This window comes from Rhinolophus sinicus, linkage group LG04, assembly GCF_036562045.2.
Source record: "Rhinolophus sinicus isolate RSC01 linkage group LG04, ASM3656204v1, whole genome shotgun sequence".
NCBI classification, from domain to species: domain Eukaryota; kingdom Metazoa; phylum Chordata; class Mammalia; order Chiroptera; family Rhinolophidae; genus Rhinolophus; species Rhinolophus sinicus.
Genome location: NC_133754.1, coordinates 102,652,651 through 102,672,241, shown reverse-complemented (window position 1 = coordinate 102,672,241; position 19,591 = coordinate 102,652,651). Strand labels below are relative to the sequence as shown.

Below are 19,591 nucleotides of genomic sequence, written 5' to 3'. Positions count from 1 at the left end.
TTTTGGATGAAATGTTTTATAAATGTCTATTAAGTCAATATGCTCTAATGTGGCATTTAAGGCCATTACTTTCTAATTAATTTTCTGTCTGGATGATTTAGCCATTGATGTGAGTGGGGTATTAAAAACCCCTCACTATTATTATATAACTGTGAATCTCTCCATTTATGTTGGTTAATGTTTGCTTTATGCGAGGGGTGGCAAAAAAAATGTATACACATGACTTGTATTCATCTTTTGTTATTTGTATATATTGAATATTACAATTTTAATACAGTCTTTTTCCTTTCTTAAAATGTGTATGCATTTTTTTTGGCACCCTCTGTATATTTAGGTGCTCCTATATTGGGTGTATAGATATTTATGATTGCTACACACACTTCTTGAAATTGTGTAGTGTTCTTCTTTGTCTTTATTTACATTCTTTGTTTTCAAGTCTATTTTGTCTAATATGAGTATTGCTACCCCAATATTTTTTGTTTTGGTTTGAGTAGAATATCGTTTTCCATCCTTTCACTTACATCCTGTATGTATCTTTCAATTGGAAGTGAGTCTCTTGTAGGTACCATATATTAGGGTCTTGTTTTTAAATCCATGCAGCCATCCTATGTTGTTTTATTGGAGCATTTAATAGGTATGTAATTATTGCTATTTTTTCTGTTTATTTTTACAGTTTTCCTCTGTTCCTTTCATTTCTCGAACTCTTCCCTGGTGTTCTGCTGGTTTTCTTTTATATTTTGTTTGGGTTCCTATTTCTTAATTCTTTCAAATATTTTCAAAATAGCTTTTAATTAAGCTTTATACTCACAAAAGGACTACATTTTTACTCCCCCTTCCATGCTTTTTTGGTGATTTTTTTTCATTACAGTATAGTTGGCATATATTAGTTTGAGGTGCACAGCATAGTGATTTGACATTTATATATCTTCCGAGGTGCTTACCACATTGAGTCTAGTAATCATCTGTCACTGTGCAAAATTATCACCCTATTATTGACTATATTCCTCTTCACTGTTTTACCCGTCCTCCCCTCTGGCAACCATCAGTTTTTTCATTGTTTCTATGAATCTTTGTTTAGTTCATTTGTTTTGATTTTAAAAAAGTAATTCCACATATAAGTGAAATTATGCAGTATTTGTCTTTCTCTGTCTGACTTATTTCACTTAGCATAATACCATCTATGTCCATCCATGTTGTCATAAATGGTAAAATTTCATTCTTTTTTGTTGATGAGTAATATTCCATTGTTTGTACATCACCTCTTCTTTATCCACTCATATATCAATGGACACCTTCGTTGTTTCCATGTCTTGGTTATTGTAAATAATGCTGCAGTGAACATAGGGGTGCAAACATCTTTTCAAATTAGTGTTTTTGTTTGCTTTGGATAAATACCCTGAAGATGGATTGCTGGGTCATATGGAGTTCTAATTTTATTTTTTGAAGAATCTCAATACTGTTTTCTATACTGGCTGCACCAACTTGCAGTCCTACATGCATACATCCTCACCGACACTTGTTGACTTTTTGGTGATGATAGCCATTCCGGCTGGTGTGAGGTGGTATCTCATTGTGGTTTCAATTTGCATTTCTCTGATGATTAGTGATGTTGATCATCTTTTCACATGTCTGTTGGCCATCTGTATGTCTTCTTAGGAAAAATGTCTCTTCATGTCCTCTGTCCATTTTTTGATCAGACTATTATTTTTATTATTGAGGTGTATGAGTTCCTTATATACTTTGGAAATCAACCCCTATATCATTTTTAAATCTATTCTCCAATCCAATATGTTGGTTTTTTTTGTTTTGTTGATGGTTTCCTTCACTGTACAGAAGCTTTTTATTTTGATGAAGTCACATTTGTTTATTTTTGCTTTAGTTTCCCTTGCTCAAGGGATCATATCCAAAAAGGAATTACTAAGACTGATGTCAAATAGTGTACTACCTATGTTTTCGTCTAAGAGTTTAATCATTTTAGGTCTTATACTTAGGTCTTTAATCCATACTGAGTTTATTTTTGGATATTGTGTAAGAGAGTGGTCCATTTTCTTTCTTTCTTTTTTTTTTTTTTTCTTACATGAATCTGTCTAGTTTTCCCAACAACATTTACTGAAGACACTGTTATTTCCCTGTTGTATATCCCAGCCTCCTTTGTTATAGGTTAATTGACTATATAGGTGTGGGTTTATTTTGGGGCTCTCTATTCTGTTCCATTGATCTGTGTGTCTGTTTTTATGTCAATACCCTGCTGTTTTGATTACTATGGCCTTGTAGTATAGTTTGATATCAGGTAATGTGATACCTCCAAATTTGTTCTTCTTTCTCACGATTGCTTTGCTATTCAGGGTCTTTTGTGGTTCCATATAAATGTTAGGGTTATTTGTTTTAGTTCTGTGAAAAATGCCATTGGTATTTTGACAGGGATTGCATTGAATCTGTAGATTGCTTTGGGTAATATGGTTATTTTAATGCTATTAATCCTTCCAATACCTGAGCATGGTATATCCTTCTGTTCATTTCTGTCCTCATCAATTTCTTTATTCAATGTCTTATAGTTTGCAGTGTACAGGTCTTTCACCTCCTTGGTTAAATTCATTCCTAGGTATTTTATTCTTTTGATGCATTTTGTAAATAGGATTGTTTTATTAATTTCTCCTTCTGATCATCATTATTAGTGTATAAAACTGCAGTGACCTCTGTCTATTAATTTTGTATCCTGCTTTACTGAATCCATTTATTAATTCTACTACTTTTGGTGGATTCTTTAGGGTTTTCTATATGTAGTATTATGTCAAGTGAAAATAGTGACAGTTTTACTTTTTCCTTTCCAATATGGTGGCCTTCTATTTCTTTTTATAGTCTCAATACTGTGGCCAGGATACCCAACACTGTGTTAAATAATAGTGGTAAGAGTGGGCATCCTTGTCTGTTCCTGATCTTAAAGGAAAATCTTTGTGCTTTTCACCAAACTTTGGGCTTGTCACATAGCCTTTATTGTTTTGAGATAAGTTCCTTCTATACCCACTTGGTTGAGAGTCTTTATGATAAATTAATGTTGAATTTTGTCAAATGCTTTTCTGCATCTATTGAGGTTATCATATGAGTTTTATCCTTAGATTTGCTGATGTGATGTATCACATTAATTGATTTGTAGATATTGATCCATCCTTCCATCCCTGGTATAAATCCTACTTGGGCATGGTGTATACTCTTTTTTCTTTTTTTAAAAGATTTTATTGGGGACGGGGAACGGGACTTTATTGGGGAACAGTGTGTACTTCCAGGCCTTTTTTCCAAGTCAAGTTGTCCTTTCAATCTTAGTTGTGGAGGGTGCCATTCAGCTTCAAGTTGTTGTCCTTTCAGTCTTAATTGTTGTCCTTTCAGTCTTAGTTGTGGAGGGCGCAGCTCAGTTCCAGGTCCAGTTGCCATTTTCTAGTTGCAGGGGGCACAGCCCACCATCCCTTGCGTGAGTCAAACCGGCAACCTTGTGGTTGAGAGGACGCATTCCAACCAACTGAGCCATCTGGGAGCTCAGTGGCAGCTCAGCTCAAGGTGCCGTGTTCAATCTTAGTTGCAGGGGGCGCTGCCCACCATCCCTTGTGGGAGTCGAGGAATCGAACGGGCAACCTTGTAGTTGAAAGGATGTGCTCCAACCAACTGAGCCTTCCAGGAGCTCAGTGGCAGCTCAGTTCAAGGTGCCGTGTTCAGTCTTAGTTGCAGGGGGCGCTGCCCACCATCCCTTGCGGGACTCGAGGAATTGAACTGGCAACCTTGTGGTTGAGAGCCCACTGGCCCATGTGGGAATCGAACCAGCAGCCTTCGGAGTTAGGAGCATGGAGCTCTAACCGCCTGAGCCACTGGGCCGGCCCCTGGTGTATACTCTTTTGAATATATTTTTGAAATTCGGTTTGCTCATATTTTGTGAGAATTTTTGCATCTGTCTTCATCAGGGATATTGACCTGTAATTCTGTTTTTGTAGTGTCTTTGTTGGTTTTGGTATCAGGTTAATGCGGGCTTTGCAGAATGAGTTTGGAAGCATTCTCTGTCTTCAATTTTTGGAATACTTTGAGAAAGATAGGTATTAATTCCTCTTTAAATTTCTGTTTGGTAGAAGTCACCGGTGAAACTCTCTGATCCTGGGCTTTTGTTTGTTGGGAGTTTTTTGAGTACTGCTTGCTAGTAATTGATTTGTTCAGATTTTCTTTTCCTTCCTGGGTTGGTCTTAGAAGACTGTATGTTTCTACAAATTTATCCATTTCTTCTAGATTGTCCAATTTGTTGCCATATAATTGTTCACAATTTTCTTTAATGATCTTTGTATTTCTGTGGTGTGGGTTGTAATCTCCCCTCTTTCATTTCTGATTTAAAAAATTTTTTTATTTAGGCTCTCTCTCTTATTGAGTAGGGCTAGAGGTTTCTCAATTTTATTTATCTTTTGAAAGAACTACCTCTTTGTTTCATTGATCGTTTTCTATTTTTCATTCTCGATTTTGTTTATTGCTGCTCTGATATTTATTATTTCCTTTCTTCTACTTTGGTTTGTTTGTTCTTTTCTAGTTCCTTGAGGTGTATATTGTCTCTGGGGGTTTTCCTATTTCTTGAGGTAGGCCTGTGTAGCTATGAGCTTCCCTCTCAGAACTGCTTTTGCTGCATCCCATAGATTTTGGAGAGTTGTGTTTTTATTTTTCATTTGTCTCAAGGCAGTTTTTGATTTCCTGTTTAGTTTCCACTTTGATCCATTGGTTGTATAGAAGCATGTTGTTTAATCTCCACATATGTATTGTTTTTCCAGTTCTCTTTCTGAAGTTCATTTCTCATTTCATGCTATTATGTTCAGAAAATATTTTTGATATAATTTCAATCTTCCTGAATTTTTGTGGTTTAATATGTGGTCTATCCTGGTAAATGTTCCATGTGCACTTGAGAAAAATGTATATTCTGCAGGTTAGGGATGAAATGATTTATAAATGTTTGTTAAGTTGATCTGGTCTAATGTGACATTTAAGTCCATTATTTCCATAGTTATTTACAGTCGGGATGATCTATCCATTGAGGTACTTGTAGTATTAAAGTCTCCCAACTATTACTATATTACTGTGAATTTCTGCCTTTATTTCCATTAGTATTTGCTTTATAGACCTACGTGCTCCTATGTTGGGGGCATAAATATATGCAATTATTATATCCTCCTCTTGAATTGATCACTTTATCATTATGTAATGACCTCCTTTGTCTCTTTTTACATTATTTGTTTTAAAAGTCTATTTAGTCTGATATGAGTATTGCTACCCAAGCTTTCTATTCATTTCTATATGCATGGGATATCTTTGTCCATCCCTTCACTTTCAGTCTGTGTGTGTGTTTTGTAGTCAGTGAGTCTCTTGTAGGCAGCATGTAGTTGAGTCTAGGTTTGTTTGTTTATTTATTTTATATTAGTTTCAGGTGTACAACATAGTGATTAGACATTTATATAACTTACGAAGTGACCACACCAATAAATATAGTACCTATCTGACACCATACACAGTTATTACAATATTGCCTACATTCCTTATGCTATACTTTACATTCCAATGACTATTTTGTAACTCACAATTTGTACTTCTCAATCTCTACCCCTTTCTCCCCCACCTCCCAAACACCCTTCCACCTGGCAACCATCAAAATGTTCTCTGTATCTGAGTTTGTTTTGTTTGTTTGTTTATTTTATTCTTTATATTCCACATACGCATATAATTGGAATCATATGGTATTTGTCTTTCTCTGTCTGACTTACTCCACACAGTAGAGATCCATCCATGTTGTTTCAGATGGCAAGATTTCATTCTCTTTTATGGCTGAGTAATATTTTACTGTATATATATACCACCTCTTTATCCATTCATTCATTGATGGACACCCAGGTTACCTCCACATCTTGTAAACAATGCTGCAATGAACATATGGATGCACATGTCCCTTTAAAGTAGTGGTTTGGGTTTTTTTTTTAGATAAATAACCAGAAGTGGAATTACTGTTTTCTTTCGTCTCTTGTTGTAGCCTTTGTTTTAAAGTCTATTTTATCTGGTATAAGTATTCCCACTCAGCCTTTTTTTTGGTTTTGTTTCCATTTTTATGAAATATCTTTTTCCATCCCTTTAATTTCAATATGTGTGTATCTATCGATCTGAAATGAGTCTCTTGTAGGCAGACTATGTAAGGTCTTGTTTTCTTATCCATTCAGCCACCCTATCTTTTGATTGGAGCATTTTATCCATTTGCATTTAAAGTAATGGTTTATAAATATGTAGTTTTATTCATATTTTTGATTTCCCCTCTTCTTCTTCTTAGAGAAGTTCCTTTATCATTTGCTGTAATACTTGTTTGTTGTTGATGAACCCCTTTAGCTTTTTCTTGTCTGGGAAGCTCTTTATCTGTCCTTCAATTCTAAATGATAGCTTTTCTGAGAAGAGTAATATTGGTTGTAGGTCTTTGCTTTTCAAGATTTTGAATATTTTGTGCCAGTCCCTTCTTGCTTGCAAAGTTTCTGTTGAGAAATCAGCTGACAGTCTTATGGGAGCTCCCTTGTAGGTAACTGACTGCTTTTATCTTGCTGCTTTTAAGATTCTCTCTTTGTTTTTAACCTTTGGCATTTTAATTATGATGTGTCTTGGTGTGGGCCTCTTTGGGTTCATCTTGTTTGGGATTCTCTGCTGTTCCTGGGCTTGCATGTGTATTTCCTTCAGAAAGTTAGGGAAGTTTTCTTCAAATAGATTTTCAATACCTTGCTCTCTCTCTCCTCCTTGTGGTACTCCTATGATGCAAAAGTTGGTACGCTTGATGTTGTCCCAGAGGCCCCTTAAATTACCCTCATTTTTTCTGATTCTTTTCTCTTTTTGCTGTTCTGATTGGTGTTTTCTGCTACCTTATCTTCTAAATTGCTGATTTGATCTTCTGCTTCATCTAATCTATTGATTCCCTCTAATGTTCTTTATTTCAGTTGTTGTATTCTTCATTTCTGAATGGTTCTTGTTTATGTGGTCTATCTCCATTTTTATGGTACATATGCAGAGGTGGATGGTGCTCTGGCTTGGCCCCAAGCTGGCGAATGGGTGTGCCACCCCCAGGGCCTCCTGGGAGGGGCCCTGTCACAGGCCAATTTCAGCTGCAGCCTGTGCCCTGCACTGGGCTTGGAGATACCTGGAAGAGGCCAAGCTGTGAACCAAGGCTGGCTGCTGCTAGTGTCAGCTTTGGGGCTGCTCAGCATGAGGTACAGAACATGCCCAGGTCAGCTGCTGCTAGTTTGGATTCTGTGAACCTTTGAGAGGTTTTTAGGAAAGTGCTGCATGAGCCAAGACAGGCCATTTGTATAGAAAAGTCACTGGAAATGACTTGGGAGGGCCTACAAGTTGTGTGGGATTGGGTGTCAAGGAATCACCAGGGTGGGACAAACAGTGTTGCCCGGTTGATGGAGACTCAGATATGGTGGCCGCCTGTGTCTGCACGCTGGGAGGCGGGAGGCCTCAACAAAGAAACAATGGATTCTATCAGCACTTCTGCCTTGGGAGAAAGCTGCCCATCCAGCCCTCACTACAAAGCCAGACAATTCCTTTCTTCCCTGTACGTCCCTGGCGCCTTTTGAGATGCTGCCCCAGTGCTGGAGCTCAGAGACAGTGAATCTGTCAGCGAGCATGTCCATGTGTGGGCCCTTTAAGAGGAGCGCCTGGGACTCCAGCTGCCCTCTGTGTCACTCAGCCACCATCCCTCCTGGTTTTCACAGCCAGAAATTGTGGGGCCTTCTCCTCCTGGCACTGGAACCCTGGGCTGGGGAGCCTGGTGTGGGGCTGGGACTCCTTGCTCCTTAGGGGGGACCTCTGTAGCCAAGATAGCCCTCCTGATTTTTAAACACCACATGTGGGTGTGGAACCAGCATGTTCTGGTTCTTTGCCCCTCCTACCTGTCTCGAGATGGCTTCTTCTGTGTGTCCTCAGTTGTAGAACTTCTGTTCAGCTAGACTTCAGGTGATTGTCAATGATGGTTGTTCTGTACGTCAGTTGTACTTTTGATGTCATAAGAGGAGGCAAGCACAGCATTTACCTACTCCACTGCATGTTTCCCCAAAAATAAGACCTGGTCAGACAATCAGCTCTAATGCATCTTTTGGAACAAAAATTAATATAAGACCCGGTCTTATTTTACTATAAGACCCACTCTTATATAATATAATATAATACAATACAATACAATACAATATAATACAATACAATACAATACAATATAATATATAATACAGGGTATAATATAATATAATACACTGGTTCTTATATATTATAGTATAAGACCAGATCTTATATTAATTTTTGCTCCAAAAGATGCATTAGAGCTGATTGTTCAACTAGGCCTTATTTTCGGGGAAACACGGTATCTTGACTGGAAAATGGGATTTAGGTTTTTTTTTTTTAAATCCATTCAGCCACCCTATATCTTTTGATTGGAGCATTTAGTCCATTTCCATTTAAAGTAATTATTGTTAAGTATGTGCTTTTTTCCATTTTGTTAGTTGTTCTGCTTGTTTGTTTTTGTTCTCTTGATCTCTTCCCTTTTGAATTGCTGGTTTACTTTATATTGTTTTTTGTGTGCATGTTTTTTGTTTGTGGCTACCAGGAGGTTCACATATATCCATCCATATCTATAACAATCTATTTTAAGCTGCTAAGTGTTTAAGTTCAAACTCATTCTAAAAGCACTACATTTTTACTCCCTCATCCATGCTTTATTTTTGACATTGTATCTTTTGTTTTCTGTATCCCTGTGTTTCTGCTACCTTTGTGTTTTCACCTTTATATTAGCTTTTTAAGTGGTTGATTCACTGTATTTATTACATATTTGCCTTTTCCAGAGAGATATTTTTCTTTCCTGTATTTGTTTTATTTCTGGGTATAACCCTTCCTTTTCTGCATAAAGAAGTCCCATTAACATTTCTTGTAAAGCTAATTTAGTGGTGGTGTACTCCTTTAGTTTATTTCTTCAAATATACTTTCTGCCCGTGTTTTTGTCTTCTTCTGAAATGTCTATAATGCACATGTTACAGCACTTACTGTTGTCCCAGAAGTCCCTTATACTATCCTCATTTTTGAAATTCTTTTAAAATTCCTGTTCTGATTGGGTGGTATCCATTATTTTGTCTCCAGGTTGCTAGTGCCTTTTTCTGAATTAACTAACCTGCTATTGATTCTTTCCTATGTATTTTTTCATTTCAGTTACTGTGTTGTTCATCTCTGATTGGTTCTTTATTATATTTTCTTGCTCTTTCATTTTACTCTCAAATTTGTTGAGCATCCTTATGATTCTTTGAATTCTTTATCAGGCAAATTACTTTTCTCTGTTTCATGAGATATTTTCCTCCAGGGGTTTGTGTTCCTTCGTTTGTGGCCTATTTTTCTGTCTCCCCCTTTTGTTTGACTTTCTGTGTTTGTTCCTCTGAGTTAGATGATAAAGTGGTAACTGTGTGCGGGGCAGTTCTGGCACATTGGTTGTATTCTGGGTGGGCACCTGCCGTGTCTCATGTGCTGAGTGGACAGAAGTAGTGGGTCCTGGGTTTGGCCTCCTGCTGTACACAGTGTGCAGTGGCTCCCTGTTGTTCTGACTGCCCATGTTCACGATGGAGTTGGGGTGGGGCAGCCTGATCTGTGCGCACTTCCTGCCCTTCTGACCAGGTGTGTACACAGAGCGGCCTGTTGCTTTGTCTGTTGTCCAGAATGGGTATCGGGGAGACTGCCCTGAATGCACATGTTGCAGCACCACACTAGTTCCACATTTTTTCCAGACAGGGCAATCCAAAGTGCTCACGCAGCAGGACCCTACTAGTTCCGCACCATCTCTTGGTGGGTTAGCCTCACGTGCGTCCCACTACTTCTGCACTTTGTCTGGTGCAATCCTGTGTGGAGGTACCGCCAAGCTTTGCTAATTCCAGGTTCTCTCCAAGCAGGCAAGCCCATGTGTATGTGTGGCTCAGTGGGTACACACAACAGTGCCTGCAGTATCTGCTAGTTGAGTCTCTGTGTGGAGGATCCGTTTGTGTGCTGTGGTGCCCTCTGCTGGATATAATTCTGGGAGGGCTGGCTGCACAAGTGCTACAGCAGCCCTGCAGGTTGGCCTGAGAACCTGGATAGAGTTCCTGTCTGCTATCCAAGTGCAGGGGAGATACAAACAGTGGCACTCACTGGTACCCTGGTCCCGGACAGTCCCTTAGCTAAGGGAGAGCCCTCTGAATACCCAGCCTTCAGTCTCTCTCGTTTGTTGTATAGAAGCTGTTCAGTTGGTTCTCCCTTGTCTCTCAGGAGGGACTGCTCGCAATACAGATGTATGCTGGGTGTGTTCATGGGAAGAGATGAGCTCGGCATCCTTCTCTGCCATTTTGGATCCACTTTCCATACTTCCTGTTTTTGATGTCATAATTTTATATCTTTTTGTTTTGTGAATACCATACTTATTGTAGTTTGAGTTGAGTGTCATACTTTTGTCTTTTGACCTTCATAGTAGCTTTTTAAATGTCTGATTCACTGTATTTGTTTAATATTTGGCTTTACCTGTGATTTTTTTTCTTTCTCATACTTTCTTATTTCTGGTTATGGTCTTTCCTTTTCTACATAAAAAAGACCCTTTAACATTTCTTGTAAAGCTGCTTTAATGGTGATGAATTCCTTTATTTTTTGCTGTCCCACAAACTCTTTCTTTCAATTCTGAATAATAACCTTTTGGGTAAATTATTCTCGGTTGTAGTTTCCTTTCTTTCAGCACTATAAAGATGTCTGCTTCTCCCTTCCAGCTTGTAAAGCTGCTGCTGAGAACTCAGCTGACAGCCTATGGGGTTTCCTTTGTACATAACTCTTTGTTTTCCTCTTGCTGCCTTCAGGATTGTCTCTTTGTCTTTAACTGTTGCCATTTTAATTACAATATGTCTTGGTGTGGGCCTCTTTGGGTTCATCTTATTTGCAACTCTTTCTGTTTCCTGGACGTGGATGTCTGTTTCCTTTCTCAGGTTAGAAACGTTTTCAGCCATTATTTCTTCAAATAAAGTATCTGTTCAGTTCTCTCATTCTTGTACTTCTGTAATGCCTGTAATGTGAATATTTGTGTGCTTGATTTCAGCTCAGAGGTCCCTTAAACTATCCTCATTTAAAACATTTCTTTCTTTTTGCTGCTCTGATTGACTGATTTGTACAGTCTGTGTTCCAGGTCACAGACCCATTCTTCTGTGTAAGTTAATCTGCTGCGCTCCTTCTAGTGTATCTGTTGTTTCAGTTGTTGTCTTCTTCAGCTCTGCTTGGTTCTTCGTTGTACTTTCTCTTTGTTGAAATTCTAAGTTCCTGTATTCCACTCTCAAGCTTGGTGAGCATCCTTATGGCCGTTTCTTTGAATTCTTGAATCAGGCAAATTACTGATTTCCATCTCCTTCAGTCTTGAAAAAGTGGCCTTATGTAGAACTGACCTCTCTGTAGGCTGTGTGTGCTGGGTTGTTTTGGAGCCAAGTAGGTACCCATGGCACCTGGGGTGTTGGGCTGCCAAGGTGGAGAGTCTCCTCTCCAGGAAGGGAGGCCAGGTGCATGTGGAAGACCGTGCTGATCCTACTTTCTCCCTTTGTTCAGGCCCGAAATAGGCTCAGGCAACGTGTCCTTGAATGCGCTGTGATGATCTCGCAGTAGGCCAGGGCACCCACCCACCCTGTCAAGGTGGATGTACAATGAAGCTCGCTAGCACCTCCAGCCCTGAAGAATTCCTGCAGCTCCCAGAGAGCTTCCCTGGCTTCCCAGCCTTCTTTGTATGATTTCTTTCTCTTTCTTATTTGTTGTATAGGAAGTTGTGTTGTGTAGAAGCAACCTCATCAGAAGCTGTGTGTGCTGGATAGTTTTGGCAGGTCACTTGGAGCTGGGCAGGTGTTTATGGCACCTGGGGTGCTAGCCTGCTGGGCTATATTGGCTCCAGGCAGGGCAGCCAGGTGTGTGTGGGACGCCCTCTTGTTCCTGCCTGCTCCCTTTGTTCAGAGGCAGTGTGGTGGGGAATGTGCTGCGGAGATCTGCACTTAGGCCAGAGCACCCCATAGAGCTCCTGCGCACCCTGTGGAGGTGGAGGGGGTGTGACCAATGGTGCTCGCTGGTGCCTCCGATCCTGAGAGCTCCCACCGTTGCCTAGGCTTCTGTATTCAATCGCTTTGTCTCATTTGTGTTCAGAAGCTGTTCACATAGCCCTCGGTTGTCTCTGCTCCATACATAGTGAGTATTTCAGTGTGCTCGTGGCGGGGCGAGTTCAGTGTCATCCTGCACTGTTGCCATCTTGGACCTCTTGCTGAGGTATATTTTGAAGTGTGTCAACATTTTAGGGATGACAAATGACCAAAACCAACATCAATACTTCACACCTAAGTTCTGAAATCTGATGTTTCTGGTGTGGGAACGGTAAGATCTGGGAAGGAGGTATATAAAATATCAACATGTCCCTTCTGTCGTGGTTTAGTCCCCAGCCATGACAAAGTAACTATTAGGCATACCTTTGCTGTAACCACCTCTAAAAGAAATAGTAGAATTACCTGCATTCCCTGATTTGCCGTAAAGCCTTGCCGAGCTCGTTGTTCTTCAGGCACTCCAGCATGGACTGGATGGCTGCTTCCGTGGACGTGAAGGTTGGCTCAGGCCACGCACCCTCTACGTAAAGAGGGTCAGCTGCAATAGCTGCAGTGGCTTCCTTCAGGTTTTTCTTTAAGTCACTCAGTTCTCTGGACATATTTAGCAGCTGTTAAAAAAATTATTTTTACTGTATTTAGTTGAAGGCTGGATTTTGACATCCCCAATGGGAAGAAATCAATTGTATGAAGTCCAGTTAAGCATACGCTTAGTACCTTGGTAAACTAAAATAGGACAAATGAAACTACTACATGGTAGGTGGTTATGGGGTTGTATGTGTTGAATACTTTCTATATCAACAACTGGGATGCTCTCCTTATTGAAAAGATTAAGACCGCTTTTAAAATGTTTTCTGTTTACATAGAAGGACATTCGCAGAGGTAAAATGCACAAGAAAACAGGGTTGGGAGTTGGGTAGTGTTGGGTTCAAATGCTAGTTTTGCAATGTACCGTGGGACCACAGTTGGTAAGTAGACTTCTATATGTCTCAGTTTTTTTCATCTGTGAGACTGAAGATATCACAGGGTAATTTTAAAGATAAAATGAGATAGTGTATATAAAATAATTAGTAAGTTTGGCACATAAGTGCTCAATAAATGTAATCATCAACATGGACTCTGCAAAATAAAATTTTCTCACTATTTCTATTTCTATGCCATGGAAAGAGATTAAAGACATAATTTTAAGGAAGAGGAAAAAAACCCTCAAGGTAATATTAGTATTCAGAGGTAAAAGATATTTTCCTTCAAAATTACAGAAGCCAAAAGATCCAGAGTGTTAAAAAGTGAACCCTAAGAGAGAACCTCCACCACCCAGACTTTAGGTGGTGAACACACAATGTGATATATAGATGATGTATTACAGAATTGTACACTTGAAACCTATGTAACTTTACTAACCATTGTCACCCCCATAAACTTTAATAAAAAACAAAACAAAACAATCTCCACCATTTCTTAGTGCTCCAAATATATGATGGAAGACAACTGTTTTGCAATCTGAATCTCAAGAGCATTTAAAAGAAAATGATGTGAATTTAAGGGTTTTTTCCTTTGAAATGCAAGTTGATGATGCTTGTGTTCTTTGGAAAGCTGATTTATCCAACATTTTTTTTTTTAATTCCCAGCTCACTCATTTTATAAGTGATAAAACCAAAGCACTTAGGACCATTTGTTTCCACACAGATGCCTGTTAAATGCAAATACCTACTCCAGAGCTAGGTTTAAACATTACTGAGGAAATCCTTTTAAATAAGATATGAGTGTCATATGTATATAAGTTTTTAAGTTTGAAAGTGAATTTCTTCTTATTTTAAATCTAGGTAAGTTTTAAATACTATCTGTGTTTGTATAGCATTTAAAGTTTACCTAGATTTAAAATAATTAAGGAGAAATTCACTTTAAATTTACAAGACTTAAAACAATCATATAACATATATATGCATATATTCACACCTGGTATGTAACAACTTATTAGGTGGGTGCAAAAATAATTGCGGTTTTTGCAATTATTTTTAACTTTTTAAACCGCAATTACTTTGGCACCAACTTAATACTATTCTAAAGTGAAACTTGAATTGTTCTTTCTAATATGGAAAAGCATATGTGAGTTACATTTGCATGTCCTATATTTTTAAAGCAAAGATGGACTCTAAGGATCCTGTTAATATTTGCTAGAAGAGTAAGAAGAGTAAACTTTATCCTAACATGGCAAATAACATCAGCTGTCTTCTCTTTCATCTGACAATTTGTCATTCTTTGGAGGAACACTGGTTTGTTTATGAAGAGATTTTCAAAAACAAAGATGTCTGACTCATACCTCCCTTGAAAGTGGCATTTGGAAGTGTACTTAAAAACTATACTATCGTTTTCCATTTTTCCAACAGAGTGATAAAGCTGGTAACTTGGTTGTCATTTTGTGGATCCACCTCTGCCCCTGCTCAGATGTGAGGTTTCCTAGGCTCTGTCCTCACCCAGCGCTCTTGGTGGGCTGGTTTCATGACTCCTGGCTGTTCACTGATGGTCACATCTACGCCGTCAGTTCAGATCTCTCCTCTGACCTTAAATCCTCATGTTTAACTGCCTGCAAAATGTCATTAAACCAAGGATGCTTTCGTGGGCAGCCTCAGGCTTGACCGGGTGGAGGTACTGTTGCCTCAGTCCTCCTTTTATATCCCTGTCTCACCTGTGGCACCGCTGGTCACCTACTTCATTGGAGATGGAACTTGAGTATCACACTCGACTCTGTTCTCCTTCATCCCCTCCCCCCAGTATCTTACATTTCCTACCTCTTCTCCATACTCAGCACTTCTGTCCTAGTTCAGACTCATCTGAGCTATTTCAGCTGCCTTCTATCTGGTCTTCCTGTCACCAATATAGTTGTCATCAAATCCACCCTCCATATCTCTGCCAGGCACAGCATCTTCCGACTTTTTTGGTTTGCATTTTATACTCTAGTAATACTAAACTGCTTGTACTTGCAGTTCCTTTCTCTTTCTTACCACCATGTTCCTCATTGGAACACTTCTCCTTAGCCCCCACTTTCTCTAACTCCAACTCATCCTTGAGGAATCAGCTCAGGTGTGACTTCCTCCAGAAAGCTATCCTATTTTGTTCTCTGTGCTTCCATCACATCCTCTGTACATTGCTGTTACTTTACTTCCTACGTGGCAGTATTTCTTCCCTTCTAGGAACATTTTGGCTCGCTGGAAGTAGTACGTTTATTTTACTTTTAGAACTATTAAAGCATCCTGATGCTAAGCAGGGAAGGAAAGTGGAAGGGAATCAAACAGCATATAGTTATTTCCTTCTTATCTCAACGTAAAAGCAAGTAAAAAAGCTAACTACAAAGAAGGAAACCATACCCAGGAACTTTTTCCAACAAGGACACCCAGAGCCCGGATCAGGGTGGGCCAGGTGAGGCCTCAGCACAGCACCTGGGGAGGCGCTCACCCTCAGCGTCCCGCAGCTCTGTGCCGGGTTGTCACCGGCCCACCCCAGTCCTGGCCCTGCCAAATGCAAGGCACATTTAAGACTTGTGCTTGAGGAAAAGAATTATGTGGGAATAAAATCACTTGGACAGTTATAGATGGGGGAGTAGAGGTAGCAGGTTGGGGAGAACACAGGAACGATTTTCATGGCAGTGCTCGGGGCTGGGAGGTGTGTGGGCTCACCTCTGGCATGGAACTGACTTCGTGCACCTGGCCGATGAGCTTACAGTAGGACTGAAAAAGCAGCAGCAGCTGGAAGTGTAGCTTATATAATCTCTGACACAGTTCCAATTGCTAAAGAGAGAATTTGCATGGGAAGAAATTAGTTATTAAGGACCATTTTTGTATAACAGTGCAATCTTGGTGGAGACAATTTAAAAAAAAAATCAAGGAACCATAACTAGCTGTTATTATTTTAAATAAAACAGAGCAACAAGATCCAGTCAATAAATATCAGTGAGAAATTCACAATATAACATAGAATAGCTCCTGGAAGATTACTAATTAGAGGTGTAGTAGCTATAAAGGGACTGAGTGAATCGACAAATTTCCATTCTATTTGCCAATTACATATCTGCAAATGATGGTCATGGTTGTCTTAATTTTTCTAAGCTGTAAATTATTTGTAAAAACAATTTCTTTTTATTAAAAGTATATTTGAAGGGCAAAACATTAAGTCATTGTAGGTGTTAAGTTTATAATTCCAGCAGACACTTGGGAGATTACTCCATGTGACAATTCTGACTGCATTTAGGGAGCAGATATTCATTCTGAAGTCTGTGTAAACACAACAGTCGCGTGACCCTTTGTGGCGCTGTGTCAGTTTTACTGACGATGCTTCTGCTCAAGGCTCAGTAAGTATTTGTTGAATTAAAGAGATATAAAAAGAGGCCCAAACATGCTTACAAAAAGGAAAAGTTATGAAAACATTAAAAACAAACTGTGGAAAGAACATTAATAAGTAGTGGCCCTTAAGCCCTATAGATACCTCCGGAAGTCAAAATGTCTTTGTTAAACGGCTTATGTAAGCTATGATGGGAAATAAATAATGAGTAATTCCAACACCAGTGCTCATACTACTCTTTGAGCTGTATGTGCTCCTAACGGCCTCTAAATATTGCCCTGTTTCATTCCAAGAACGGGTTAGCTCCTAGGTAGTGGCTGGGATACTGTGGAAAGAAGAGAGCAGCTTTCACCAGGGAGAATCTCCCGGCTTGGCAGCCACCCATGAAAGGGGCCTAAAGTACCCCTCACTGCTCAGTTTTCAAATGTGGTTACATGAGGATGAACAGGGCCTTCCTTTTTCTGATTGACTAGGAAGAACTCAGCTCAGAATCAAGGGCTTCTGTGGTGACTGAAAATTGTCCCCCCAAATCAGTCGAAGGAGAGAAATTACAAGAATTTAAATTTAGGTTTGAGGAGCATTCTATTAATAGAGTTTTGATTCTAAATTTTAAAAATTACTGAAGTTCGTGCTATGACTAAGCTAATCACGTTTCTTTTTCTCCTTTCACTGACCTTTAGGGGGAAACAAATTCTACTTAGATTTATCTGAACTCTCAACGCTGGTAACCAGCTGAAGTTTACACTCACTAGTTACCCAAAACTAGATCTTTGGTTGTTTCAGTAAAATGATCATTTAGACTTTTTGTTATTAGAAACTTTCAAAATCTGGTATACAAGATAACTGCCAGAGACTAGCAGATAAATAAAAAGTATTATTTAAAAAATAATGTTACCTTCATGATTTAGGGTGAAACCTAGCTATGAAAACTGTGAATTTCCTGAATGTCAGATAACGGTAATTATTACTTGAAATACTCCCCTGATACTATGAGACTTCACAGCAATGTAGGTTTCCACTTTGGGACGAAAGCAGCCCAGAATGCTACTAACAAATGGCATGTCTCAGTCTACATATAAAATAAAATGAAAGGTAAAAGGGGAAACATGCTAAGAGATACAATAGTAACCATAAAAATAAGATTTGTTATGGGTCCATGCCTCAAATGGACAGAGAGTATGAAAGAAAGTTAACTTACTGCCAGAGATTCCATTTGCTACACAGCAAGCATGGCACAGGAAACAGGAAAGGAAAGAGAGCACAGGGTCAGTGTCTGCGTGCAACGGAAAGCACGGCCCTCTTCCGCGAGCAGGCCATCAGCAGGGTTAGCATTGCTTGCCCAAACTCGATAAATGCTTGCAAATGTGGTACCCATTCGGCATGCACAGCGGCCCAGTTAAAAACAAGCTCTAGTGGGAAACATGTTGTTGAAAACTAGAATTTGTAATCGTTTAGATTCTGTGGTTAGTTGGTTTAGATTTTGTCAGTCTTGGACACCAGAAGTCAAAACTTTTATTGCTTGAAGATTTTAGTGTTTAAATGTGAATAATATGTGAACCTAGAACTGTGAGACCAACTGAGTTATGTGCGAGTAACTATAGCCCCAAACAAATTATACTATTGCTGAATGTTAGTTAAGGCAGAGTCTTTTCTCTGGTTTGCTTCATATCTACTAAACTATGACTATTCAGTTAACATAGAATATAATGAACAGTCTTAGTGGCATTTTCCTTAGTCAGACTGCCTTCTGCCTGGAGGGTATTTTATAGTACTGCTAGGTATTGTTATTTCAAAGGACTAAACATTGTATATTCCCAAACAAGTGTGAGATATGACAAGTAATTTTCTTGCATTTTTAAAATATATTTTTCCCAGTAGGCAATTTTAAAAAGTAATATAGAATTGATGGTTAGTCTACAGTAATGTAAATTTTAACTGGGCCATGTTCAACTATGGCTACCATTTTTTGGTGTCTCCATATCATAACCATAGGATTTGGTTTAAGGAAAAGTTTGGGTATGTGGAAAGACAACCATAACCTGGCACAATATTTAAAAAAATCAACTTGGCCATTCTTAATTATAGGTAAATACATCTGGCTCTGGGTTTTCAAAATATATGAGGACCTATCTAACTCAGGTTCAAATTCTTGACAACAAAACCACTCTCTCTTAAAGCTTTTTCCAAAAAATTCTCTGGGTTATCAGTTTAATGTATTGCACTTAACATAACGTACGGTGCATAAAAAAATTAAATCGTCAAATTATTTAGTAGTATCTTCAAACAAAAAGCACCACCACCGCCAACCCCAGTACCATGCCCCTGTCTTCCAAGGGGGTATGCTTGCCACCTGTTTCTAATCTCACAGGGGTTTGGCATATTGACTATTATATTTATTGAGTAGTTTTTTGGGCCCTGCCCATGCATATCTTTCAAACTTTGAAAGATAAATGCCTTTAATCCTGTGATATGGATTACACAACCTGAGGTATTTACTATTTTTTAAGAAAACTTTCTGCCTAGAAATTTTTATAACCAAACCTTATGTACTGATAATACAGTGTCAGGCCAGGAAGGAGTGCAGGGTCAGAGTCTTGAGGCTCTATATACAGAATTTCCACTGTGAAGACTTTTTAGAAAATGTCAAATTTAATCGAAATGTTTAGTATCTTTAGCACATAACTGCTTCTACCATGGAATTTACTTTTCAGAAGTGTGGAATAAAGCAAGGGCTAAGTAAATTACATGGTCTTGTGTGAAGAAAACAGCTGTCTTTTTACTATAGTCCAAAACAAGGTTGTAATGCAAAAAGGTCATCATACCAGTTAAAGCAAAATCTCTGTTCCATAAAAGCGAATAAGGCTTTTTGACTCCAGCTTGGTGCTAAGGAATTTCATCGTCAATGAATTCCTCCCACTCAGTTCCCAGGGCACAAAATTGTGTTTCTTGGGAGATGGCCAACTTGACGCACACCAGTTCTCAGTGTCCTTAAACTCTCCTTTTTAGGTAGGCGAGTCAAAGCTGTCTTGATATTTATTATCTCAGTCCTTTCCTAGGCCAGTGGCTGGGACCTAGTTTGCATTTAGAGCTCCAAAAAG

At 39.0% G+C, this 19,591-nt stretch overlaps 1 protein-coding gene across 6 annotated transcripts in view; it reads right to left on the bottom strand.

The window, feature by feature from the left end:
* The window catches only part of FRY (FRY microtubule binding protein), a 439,561-nt gene that overhangs the window by 5,735 nt on the left and 414,235 nt on the right, over positions 1-19,591 (bottom strand). For 4 of the 6 annotated variants that reach the window (XM_074330087.1, XM_019749603.2, XM_074330085.1 and 1 more), the window contains 3 exons: positions 17,692-17,709; positions 15,833-15,943; positions 12,567-12,769 (listed from right to left, as the gene is read on the bottom strand). In XM_074330087.1, coding sequence (XP_074186188.1) covers positions 12,567-12,769; positions 15,833-15,943; positions 17,692-17,709 — 332 coding nt within the window. The remainder of the gene's footprint in view (positions 1-12,566; positions 12,770-15,832; positions 15,944-17,691; positions 17,710-19,591) is intronic. The other 2 variants (XM_019749609.2, XM_074330084.1) reach the window with 1 other exon arrangement.